This window comes from Siniperca chuatsi, linkage group LG2 (assembly GCF_020085105.1).
Source record: "Siniperca chuatsi isolate FFG_IHB_CAS linkage group LG2, ASM2008510v1, whole genome shotgun sequence".
Taxonomy (NCBI): Eukaryota; Metazoa; Chordata; class Actinopteri; order Centrarchiformes; family Sinipercidae; genus Siniperca; species Siniperca chuatsi.
In genome coordinates this window covers 19,181,235-19,193,445 of record NC_058043.1, presented here as the reverse complement: position 1 = coordinate 19,193,445, position 12,211 = coordinate 19,181,235, and the positions used below count along the sequence as shown (strand labels likewise).

At 41.6% G+C, this 12,211-nt stretch overlaps 1 protein-coding gene across 4 annotated transcripts in view; it reads left to right on the top strand.

Moving 5' to 3' along the window:
• The window catches only part of LOC122867151 (zinc finger protein 385A-like), a 32,293-nt gene that overhangs the window by 3,049 nt on the left and 17,033 nt on the right, over positions 1-12,211 (top strand). Inside the window, exons 1-2 of one of the 4 annotated variants that reach the window (XM_044177566.1) lie at positions 1,543-2,013; positions 7,143-7,215. The exons of 1 other annotated variant lie outside the window; for it this stretch is intronic. Coding sequence is in view for 1 of the 3 variants with exons in the window: in XM_044177549.1 (XP_044033484.1) it covers positions 2,004-2,013 (10 nt within the window). In the remaining 2 variants the exon portion in view is untranslated. Of the gene's footprint in view, positions 1-1,542; positions 2,014-7,142; positions 7,216-10,461; positions 11,380-12,211 lie in introns of those variants that run through there. 2 more of the 4 variants (XM_044177549.1, XM_044177558.1) reach the window with 2 other exon arrangements.

Genomic DNA, 12,211 nt, shown 5'->3' with positions numbered 1-12,211 from the left:
GCCTGTGTCTTCACTGCACCTGTACAGTAAAACTACTGCATGTTGGCTGTCCATTGAACAATGCTGAGAAAAACTTCCCCACAGATTAACCTAATTACAGACTTTTTATTATAACTCTGCACTACATGCATAAAGGCATGAAGTTTGCTTTTGCATATATTTGAATGGTAAAAGCTTATTTCAGCTCATTCTTTCAAGGCCATAATTATGTGTACTGTATTCTATCAACCTGGCAGTAACATCTTTCCGTTTATTTTCTCTCTGAGAACCAGCAAAGTGTTTTAATAAGTGAGGAACCTTACCATATGGGATGCAAGAAACACACACACACACACACACACACACACACACACACACACACACACACGCATGGTGTGTCACCCGAGTCCAGTGGTTCGGTTTCAGTTTCCTATGGTGACATCCATTAAAGTCATGCTGTGTCTGACCCTCCACCCTCAGACAGCCACATTAGCACCTGGCCCATTGGCCACAACAATACACCTACCTGCATTATTCAGCCTGACTCAACTAATGAGGAAACCTTATCTCACACACACACACACACACACACACACACACACACACACACACACACACACACACACACAGCCTATCCTAGGTTCACACAAGCTTAAACACACACACACACACATAGGCTGACACACAGCATTACCTGATTTACTGTGTTTTTTGTTGTGATGACTGTTCAATTATGTAGAATGGGATCACTTCATATTGCCTAAAGCCGGAGGAGACAGTGCTGCCTGATCTTGTGGGAAAGAGTTTGATGAAGTCTTGAATATACATTAGCACATCGTTCCACTTTTAAATACATAATTCTGGTAAACGTTGGTACCGACGTGTGTGCAGCTTAGTTTTTGAGCTCATTCAGCACTCTCTGCCTGTCATACCACTGTCAGCATCCTCCTTTATCCTTCTGTTCCAACACATCTTCCACATTTCCTCACCTTACACTTTCATCCCCAGTCAGTCTGCATTAACCTCAATCTCTCCTCCCCTTCCTCCAATGCTTCATCGACTCTCTCAAGCTGTCAGTCTCCATCGCACCTCTGTGCTTGCTTTTCTTTTTGTTCTGTTCACACAGTTGTCTGGAACGGCAACTACAGCGTGAACTTGGTCAGCATTTTCAAAATGTACCACTACTCTTTGTGTGAACGCCCAACACTCCAACAGACAGGTAGAAAGGGAGACCAGAGCAGTTATCTAGCCTCATATCGGGGGAGGATGTTGTGAGGGCAGACATTAAAGTACTCAGGACATGTTTCAGATGCCACCGGTGTGAAGCACGAGGCAGAGTATGGAGTGAGACAAGGAGAGGAAAAAAACTGTCAATAGTAAACAGCAGAAAAAGGGTGACAAAGGCAAAGGGAGAGCAGAATCGACAGCAGCATTATCACTCTGCCTCCTGATTCAAACAACCCAAGAAAACGCTCAGCACCGACTGCTCTCATTGGCCGAGCCTCCAGCCAATTGCGGCTCAGGAATGCAAGGTGCCTTTAGGTTATACCCAACCCCAAAATATGAGAGAGAGCGGTTGAGGGAGGGAGAGACACGCATGCTGTGGTGCAGAGGTTCCTCCAGTGAGGCAGAGCTCCATCTCAGCTGTATTCTCTGGTGTTCCTCCTGCTGGAGTGAATATATAACAGTGAATAAATTACAGGCTTCCTTTGCAGTAGATTGAGTGCATGTTGTGCTATGGTCAAGGCTGCTGCTGCGCTCCTCCTCGGGCAACAGCTGGCTGAACAAGAGACGTGTGTCGAGATCTGAAGGAGAAGCATCTCATGTGGACAAGGGGAACGGAAGAGACGCAGCGTAGGGATGCAAAGTGAAGGTTGTGATGTCGGACGTCTTTTCCACATTGAGTTCTGAGAGCCAGAGAGGTGGACTTAAGGTTTGAGTCACGTCAGTAGCTGCTCAAGGGAGAGAAGAGCCGAGTGAGAAGAAAACGTGGGAAAGAGAAGTTGACAGTGGAAGGATACAGGATGATCTTGGGTAAGACAGTATCAGAAAGCTTTTCTCTCTTTGCTCCTATTGATCCAATTGATTGTTTTTTACACTTACATTCCTCTTCTGTCAAGGTGATCACTCATCTCTGGCACAAACTTTTGGCTGCATGTGCCGCTGTCTCCAGATGTGTCTTAGATGATCTGTTTACTTTGTCATGTATGATGATTAGAAAAAGACCAGACAATTCTAGACGAATATGTAGAAAATGTCATATTTCCTTTTAAGTACTCTAACCCGACCCTAAGTCAACGCACTTATTGATTATGGTCTAACTTTGGTGCATTATATGATCAGTCATCTCAGTTTCTCACTGCCTAAAGTGTCAGTGCACTCACCACTGACAGGATACAAGGCTCCATGTCATTCATCAATACAGTCCCCTGCCTCATCAACAAGCTTCATTATGAAGCAGAATCAGGAAATCGGACACCTCTCAGTCTCAATTTGTTCGTTTAGTCCAACGTCTACAACAGGCTTTACTAGCAAGTCTTTACTAACCTGTCTACTTCCTGCAGTCTGTCCTTCACTCAAACATACTGTATCTACTCAGACAATAGAGACACACTCACATGTATATGCGCATGACTGTCTGTAAATTTTGTGTGCTATTTGCACATAGACAAAATAGCATTAAAACAAATACAAAAAAGACAGAATGGGTCAAAAAGCCATATGCTTATACAGTGAACCTTCCCTAAAAAGCTTCAATAGGTTCAAAATCTCTGTACCAAACATGTTAGTTAAAATGTAATAGAATAAATGAAATTTACTTTGACTTGAGAGTACACAGATATTATGTATGTATGTCTATGCAAATTAAGATTGAATTATATTTTGTAAAAAGAATTTAGTGTATTCAGTTTAATTATGTTGATGTTTATCACTGCAGAATATTACAGAAGTAGCTGTTCAGTGTGTTCAGTTTTATTAAATTAAATACACAAGGGGACATTGTTGCAGAATTAGCCCTAATAAGATGCACATCCTGTCCTGAATTTTTATTAAAAGACTAAAATGGAGATTTCTATCAATGTGACGCAGTCGTATACAGTACAGTAGACTCACCATTCTATTTTCCCATTTTCAATTTCAACATTGTATCTTGTCATTTTATCTCTACTAATGCTTGCTTCTAGTCTTAAATTTGATTAAGTACAGTGATCTTGTTCCATGTACGCTACGTGTGTGTTGACTAAATATTTGACTACTTTATTTTTGTTTGCTTCCTCTTACCGCTGCACGAGTGTGTGTTTGAGCTTGTGGTAATCCCTCCCCGGAGCTGAAGCTTTAACTCTTTGTGCATTAGACACTAAACACACTGACACCAGATCACAACAACATGGGGTGATGGGGTTTTATATACTGTATTAGTTTCCTTTTACTGAGATAGAGACGTGAGTCCATAGATCGAAATCGTGTCCATGAAAGGCGATGACGGTGTTGACAAGAAAATATAGAGGGACAAATGCAAAAAAGTGTCCTCTCTGTCTGTTCATTGCCAAAAAAAATCACTTTTTAGTGCCTCTCTATCCACCGCCACCACCATCTAAATACTGTATTTCTTCAATTGAAAGGCAATATTTGAACACGTCAACACAATCAGCAGCGGAGTATGAAAGAACCGTACTAAAGCTGGCTCATCTCCCTCGGTGCAGAGCAGTGTGGAACGCAGTTTAGTAACTCTTGTGTGATTTTTATGATAAATATTTCAGACCCAGGGGTTTGAGGTCTTTATTTATTTAAAAATGGGCCAAGGCTTCTTCTAGTCTGACGCAAAGACCTCACTCAGCACTATGAAAAGAAAGTTTGTGCCTTGCATCACTGTTCACTCAGCCAGTATGAAGTAATCCATAAATGTGTGTGTGTGTCTTTGTGTGCATACAGCTAGAACACACACACACACACACAAAATCTCCCTACTCATCAATGTCCTCCAAAAGAATCACAGGTGCAAGTTGTCCTTATGAACAACATGACCTTTGAATCGAGGCAATGCAGTGATGGATGAAAAGTATTGACATTTAAAACAGAAAAAAAGCCCGTCACTCTGCATGTTTGACAAACTGACACATATTTCATATGTCTGTGAAGCCTGAAACTACTGCTCAGAAAATAACCAGCACTAGTAAGCAAAGATTAAGGAGACGGTCAAATAACTCTGAAGGTCTTTAGTTACCTCACATACACCATGTATAGCATGTCTTCACAAGGACCTCAAACGACCATGTTAATTAAGACGGTCATGTGTAAAAAGTAAATGAAAAAGTTGCGTGACTTTTATTAGCAACCCAAAACCTCTTATGGAGGAGCTTGAGGTTTTCCTCAAAACCACAAAAGTCAACCTCATGGTGGCACTAGAGCAAAAATCAGGGGTTCATGACCAAAGTCATGGAACCATGAATGTCTTTACAGCATTTTGTGGCAGTCCATCCAGAGATATTTCAAAGGATAAGTGAAAAGTGGTGCTAGCAGAAAAGTCATTAGGGTTTATCCTCTGGGCGACCTGGAGATCTGTACTGTTTTCCATGGCGATCCATCCAATAGCTGTTGAGGTATTTCACTTAAAACAAAAAATCTCAACCTGCTGATCTCGCTAGATAAAGAGTGGATAACCAATAAATCCATTAGGATTTATTCTCTGGGGACCATGAATGTCTGTACAAAATATCATGAAAATCCATCCAATAGTTGTTGAGATATTTCAGTCTGAACCAAAGTGGAGAACTGACGGATTGACACTGAGTCAAGCTGCTAGCATGGCTTAAAATACTGCGTATTCTGATCCCAGCATTAACCGACCAGACATTGTGCCTGAACCTAATCAAACCTTAACCATAGCTGAGACAGATCAGCAAACAATCATATTAATAATTTTTGTAACAGTCCTACAGTAGTGTGTGTAATGGGTTTGAAGGACAAACTACAGTACGTTGTCCTGCTGATATGGGTGTCAGATCAGAAAATGTCCATATATGTTGCTTTGGAAGGCAATGACAAAGACGTATATGTCGTTTAGTTTGGAGGACCTGTTGACCATAATTGTAAAAGTAGAAGGCCTTGAAACCTGCAGCACAAAACATCTGTAATTTACGGGTTCCAAGGATCAAGTGGCAAAAGGGCACACAGGCTGATCATAAAGTCTCTTTGTTGTTTGTTTGTTACTGTGCTGAAGTTATGCGGACCACAGCCGAGCCCCACTCTTACCCTGCGTAACCCTTGCGTGTTGCTTCAAGACCAAGCTATAGCATAAACCACACTCTGCCCTTCAAACTCCAATCAGCTCCCAAAATATAGCCTATAATTTCTGCTTCTGTGGAAAAAAACAATATGCTATATGTAGTTCTGCTGCATCCAACCTCATTTTGTTTTATATATATTTTTCTGTTTATTGAAGACCAAAGTATTCATTGCCTTTGTGTGTTCTGTATTATATAAAATCATAAGGAGATGCACCTGGCTTCCATATGTCTGATGCCATTGTTGCGTACGTGTGTTTACCCTTTTGCACATGTGCCTTTGCGTGCTTGCTTGTGTACTTTTTGCTCAGGTTTCTCTCGGCCTGTATCTGCAGTAGTGTGCTCTTCCAGCTCCCAGCAGGTGTGTAAATGATTTGACAAACAGAATAATAATGTGAGGCAGGGGTGCAGGTCATGTTGACATGGTAGATCTCTTAATGGGCCTTGCTTTGCTCTGTGTAGTTTCATGCGGCAGTGCTCTCTGTTTGCCTTAAACTGTGCTACACCATGGCCGCAGTGTAATGAAAGAAAAAGTTGGCAGTCAGGTTCAGGATGTTCCAACACCACAAGAGCTGAAGCCTGAGAGGTCAGATACAGATAGGCAGACGTACACAAGCCTCTTTATGAAACAAAGCTCTCCAGGATCCAGCGTGTTAACATTCACACAACTGCCCAGAACTCAAAGGCACAGATAGATTATATCTGTATAACTATGTTTCATAAATATTCTGCTAAAATGAAATCTTTACCGTCCACCATCCTTTCTGTGGCTTAAGGGGAAATTCCAGTATTTGTCAACTTAGGTGTTAACCTTTTTATTTTTGTCTATTGGTCATGATTCCATTTTACTCATCAACTTTGCTCTAGACATTTGAAAACACAGACTCCAGTAAGAGCAATGATGATTGGGTAAACCTAGCCTCCTATGGCGACAAATTTCACCAGAAACGCGTGTCTTTCAGGGTTTAGACAGAACGCAAAGCAAAATTTTCAATCCAAATGCGAACTTTGTCGCTCTAGAACAACGTAACCTGCCTTCCTCCTTTGCTCCCGTCATAATTAATATCGCCTCTAGAGGGCTCTGTCACTTGAACGAAAACAGATGGTTTTGGGGCATTTGCTGAAACAACTGATGCTGTCAGTCTTCTTGGGAGGACAGTCTTAAAATGTTTCAACTTGAGTAAAACATTTGTCAACTTCATAAATGTACAGAGACGAGAGGAAAAAGGAGAGACACTTGAAGAAAATAACAGAAAGAAATGGAGTTCCTGGTGTGTTCAGAGACCAGTCAGAGTCTGAACACAAACATGCACACACACACGCACACACGGTCGGTGTGTATCTTGTTAGCTAGCTACAACTAACGTCTGCACAGGTGTCACATTGGCTGTTTGGTGCGAATAAACACAGACGGCAGTCAAATTCACTTGAAAAACACAAGGCAAAGATTTCCTTAACTCAACTTCAGCTTGTCTCATATGATGCAAATTCAGAGGAGTGCATGTAGTGAAAATGCTGCACTCTCACTCACAACCAAACAAACTGACAGCAACACACAAAAAATATGGACCATACACAACCCATTTTACCAACTCTGTGTCTCAGGATTTGTGTAGATGCTTAAAACAAGATATGACATGTAGACAACCTACGGGGAGGGCAACAAAATAACCCAAAATTGTTCACGCGTGTATGACATTTTGCATGTGACAGCCAAAGGTTAACCCTTTCTAGCAGCTGCATGACTGGACTGCTTTCACTTTCAATGTTACCATGAGATTTTTAACACATGTATAGTACAGTATGTCATATGCTGTGTGGAGTATAGCTGCTTTCTTCAGTTAACAGATGGCATGTCTTCTCTACAATAACCTGCAGGTTAACGTGGCTCTTTACCTCCCCTGGTCACCTTGGACTCACCTCAAAACATGCGGCTCCCTCCCCCTCCTAGGTGCTTTCCTTTTCTTTCCAGCTCATCTCCCCACCTCGTCAAGACCTGTTTTCCTCGCTCAATCGACTCCATCCACTCAGCCCTGCTGCCATTATTTCCTACCATGCTCCTCTTTGCTCGTCATCTCCAGTTCCTTGCCAATCAGGGAGTTCTTACCTCGTTATGATGTTTCATAATCTGACAAGAATTTTTCATGAAAAATTGTTAGCAGGGAAAAGTCCAAGAAAGCAATGTACTACCGTTATCATTACATAATGATTTTAATTTTAATGAGAGGGGTGCAAAATCTGTGGGGGGAAAAGTCTTCACTAATTACAAATACTGCATGAAATCACAGAGTGGAGCTGCAGAAGGACTAGTCGATCTCAAAAGCACTGCATAAAAACAGACACACACACACACACATATTTCCAATGAAAGAGGACTTCTGAGAGTTCTCTGGGAGGTGGCATTTAAGCCTGGCCACTGGGGCGCAGAGCATCTATCATTAAAACAAAGTGGAGACTGAAATCAACTGTGTTCTCCTTCAACAGCACTCAGCTCTCCTCTTCAGCGTGTCCTTTTCTCACTGTCCATATCTCACACAGACAAACACAACATTAATCAGCGTTGAGCCTATAAGTTACTCCTTTTAGAGAATTGTTCATTCAGACTACAAAGGTTTGTGTGTGAATGTGTGTGCATTGTCGTCTGCCCCCCCTCACTTAGGTTGAAATAGCTGCCTTTGACTTGAGGGTAAGCTGAGCTGCAGTAAATTGGATTTCATGCTCAGTCCTTCACAGTAGCAGTATGCGACACTAAGACAGAGCCATCTTCCCCCTGCAATCACGACAAAGTTAGCACTTTGTTTCTTCAAAGGTTAGACCTTCTAACAGTTGCATTGCATTTACACCACATGGGAGAGAGCTGATATAACAAATCAGTTAAAGCATTTGTTTTGCAGAGAACTGGTTATAATGTCTCCTAATGCCAAAATGTGGCACCTCAGCATTCCTGCCACGAAACAATAAATAGGAGTCATAAATCATTTGAACAGATTACGATCATCAATGTATTAACAGCATCTGCCACCAAATGTTGGATCAACTCTTTTTCACGTTGCCTTGTACACAAAACCTGGGAGGAAAACAAATAAGAACACAGTGGATCCAGTGGTTTTCGGGTTAACAGACCCACTGCCACCACAGAGTTGTCCCTCTCTGCTGCAGTGACAGTGAGGGGGTTTTTGTCAGGGGAGGCTGGCTAATCTGCCACAGAAGCTCATTTCAGAGTCTTGTCTGCACAGCAGCCCATTTAGATGCAGATGTGAGGCGGCTGGCATCTTGTGCAAGGCCAGTCCTCTTGAGTGTGGAGCTGAGGGGCATGGAACTAAAGGTGGCTTCATTTCTTTTCTTTTTTTTGTTGGGACCCTGCAGTGCTTCTGCCATGTCATCCAGTCTCCTGTCCCCTTCCCTCCTGGTCCCTTCATGGAGGCACAAAGATGGAGGCAGGCGGGGAATACAGAGAGGCTCCAGCGACGTCATTGACATTGACATTACCTCTGTGATTATTAAACCTAAATTGGCTAAATGAATTGCCAATTTGAGAGGCTTTAGTCACAGCATATTGGTGTGTGCATGCCTGTGTGTGCACACGCTGGGGTTTGTGAAATCTACTGTGACGATAAGATTCTGTCTCTGGTTGTCTGTTTTTCTTTTTTTCTCCCCCTCTGCGTCTCTTCATTTCTGTCCAACTACCTCTCTCTCACAATCTGCACAAAAATTCAATAAGCTATTACACATGCATTGATCTTTTTCTCACCCAAACATTTGCATTAGAAAACAAAAAGGCAGCAAGATGAGGGGCTGGGTGAAATGGCGCTGTCTGTTCATTTTAGTGGAGAGAAGGAGCGATAGACAGTGAGGCCTGGATTTATAGAGTTTGGCAGCACTTTAACAATTTAACGCTCCTCAGAATGTATCCAATCAATGCGCTCACTCCCTGCGTGGTCGCTGTTGAAGAGTCGTGGCGTTCACTTATCTGATGTCATTGTAAATCACTCAAGAGGAGTGTAGGTCAGGGGATGCTGCTGCTACATTCACATCGAGCTGCTGTGGGATGGTGCAGAATATGACCCTGAAAACAATGTGTACCAATGTTAAATGCATCACCCTATTGTGGGTGCCTGCACAATAAATGCAGATTTATTTGTAACAGAAGACATGCATTGACCTTTAAATTGTAATGTGGCGTAAAATGAGCTGTGGATTTACCAGAAGAGTGTTAGCAATACGCTTCACTAACCAAAGAGGAAACACAATGATGATACCTCTGAGACAATCCATAAAGCTGAAAGATTATTGTCTCTCTATAAATTTTGTTAACCACATGTTTAATTACCTCTAAGACATTTTCCACTCTGTTTTTGTTTTGTTTTTGACACAATAACTAGATGGAAAGAAGAATCTACAGAATGTTACAGGTATCCTTGAATTTAAAGGATAAGTCTGGTTATCTTTTGTATTTTTCTTCAACAAATCCCACAGGAAGACCAAAACCATCAATGAATTAATCCTACTAACAAGCATCTGTATAGCTAAAGCCTGACATATCTTATTCCTCTGTGCCATAGAGCTCTATTCGTTGTCCAAAAACTATTAAAAAGACATCAGTGAGCCACACCATTGCACTGAGTGGCATGTTCCTTTACCACCATGAACATGGGCACTTTATTTTGAGCCAACACCATTTTGTATACACTCACTAGTTCACCAAATGTGTATTAATCCGCGGCTTAAAATAGTCCCGAACAAATGCACTATTTACTCCTGTTTGATAATGTCTTCTACAAACTAGCATATTTTAAAAATGAAAGTATATATCTGTGACCCGTTTTTAAAGATTTGCATCTTCAGTAGGAACAAATGGGCTTGGGGCTGAGATCCACAGACTGGTTGGGGGAGCCATAAAGTATTAACAGCTGGACTAACATGTTGTAAGCATGGGTCTTTTCATGGGATTTTGTCTTCAAATCCCATGAAACAACAAAAATATCATCATCCTTATCATTTAATATTTAAATTTTTAAACATATATAATAAAATAAAAATACATCAAACTTTCTATGATCATATAAGAATAGTCCCAGATTGCTTTTTTTGAACCAAAATGTATCTTTATCTTGCTATTGCTTACACTCATTCCGTCATGATATCCGGTGTTGAGCGTTCACTTATTCCTACATGTTTGCATGTTGGTGTGAAATAAGATGTGTTATTATCGCCGTTTTTTCACTCTGCACAAATCTTGCTGTGGTTGGTTTGGAGAGGTGATAACGGCTGTCATGTGAGCTGTGGGATTCATGGCGTGTCTGAAGGACATTTAAACTGTGACCTCCAGTTTTATATCTTATTTCCCTTCCTTCTCATGCAGCATATGTGAAAGCAGCCACACACAAATGACAATAGCTACAGCTGAGCTTCAGCTGCCACAGCCTCCCAAGGACTGCAAAGGTCTAAAGAGCAATGCCAGAAGGAGAGACTTTCCTCTCCATCTATTTCTGATCCTGACAGCACATTCTTTACGTCTCCCCTGCTGTCAGTGAAAGGAGCCTCCTCTGCTGTTACCAAAATAGCCTTTTCTTCCCCTCATTTTGACAAGTGACCAGTTTTTCTTTTCAAGTGTAACAAAATCGTTAAGTAGTCATCACAAAGCGGTGGCAATAAAGGATGATGATTATACAAATTCTCTCTGCATGGCCAGATTGGGCCTGAAGTACCCTGCTGGTTTTACACTAAAGAGAAGAATAACTACGGGAAGCACAAGTGGAAAGGAGAGAGCAAAACAGAAAGAGGATGAGGAGAAGGAGGAACAAAACAGCTAGAAGGACTGGTGCTGGAGTGAGGAAAAGTACAGATGAGGGACACAGAGGCAGGCAGACAGAATAAGGGATAGAAAACTGTGCTTGGTGAGAGAGAGACAGAGGAAGAAATGGAGAAAAGGCGGATATCTGCAGCACCCCAGCTGCGAGGCTTAAGGAGCTTAGCCCTCCTGCCCATCACAGAACACTCCTCAAGTGCAGGCATTCACCGCTGCTGAGCTACTACTGAGAGAAAAGTGAGCAAGAGAAGCAGAGAGAGGAGACGTGTGGGTGGTGGGGCTCAATATGGGAAAATGACGCAGAAGGTGAGGGTTTAGATTTAGACAATGTGGAGTATTAGATTTATTTAACCAGAGAAGGAAAAAAAAATTAAGATATGAATAAGATATGATACTTAGCTTTAAAGAAATAGGGTGACATTTTGGGAAATTATTTGCTTTCTTGCCGAGAGTAAGATTAGAAGATTGATACCACTCTCACGTCGGTAATTATGAAGCTATAGTCAGCAGCCGGGTAGCTTAGCTTAACGCAAAGACTCGAATCGGGGGAAACAGCTAGCCTGGCTAAGGTCCAAAGGTAACAAAATCCACCTACCGTCACCTGTAAAACTCACTAATTAACATGTTATTTCTCATTTGTTTAATCTGTTCAAAAACCAAAGTGCAAAAATAACACGTGGTTTTAAGGGGGGTAATGTGCTGGACTGCGCTGTTACGGCTCCCGGCCAAGAAATAGTCCTGCACAAAACCCCCTGTAAAACGACAACCTGACGTTTTTACACTTCGGTTTTTGTATGGATTAAACACGCGAGATATAATGTGTTAATTAGTGACCTAATTTATAACTGCTGGTAGGCGGATTTTGGACAGGTCCAGATTAGCTGTTTCCAGTTTTTGTGTTAGCTAAGCTAACCAGCTGCGTGCAGAAGCTTCATATTTACACGAGAGCTGTATCACTCTTCTCATCTAACTCTCAGCACAAAGGCTTGTAAGTGTATTTCCCAAAATGTCTGACTATTCCTTCAAGAAAATATTTAATCAAATGTCGTAGTTGTCTTCACCTTATCATTAACAAACCTTGTGCAATGATTTCAATATGTGATTCTCTACATTATCCTTTATGCTTTTTAAATTGTTT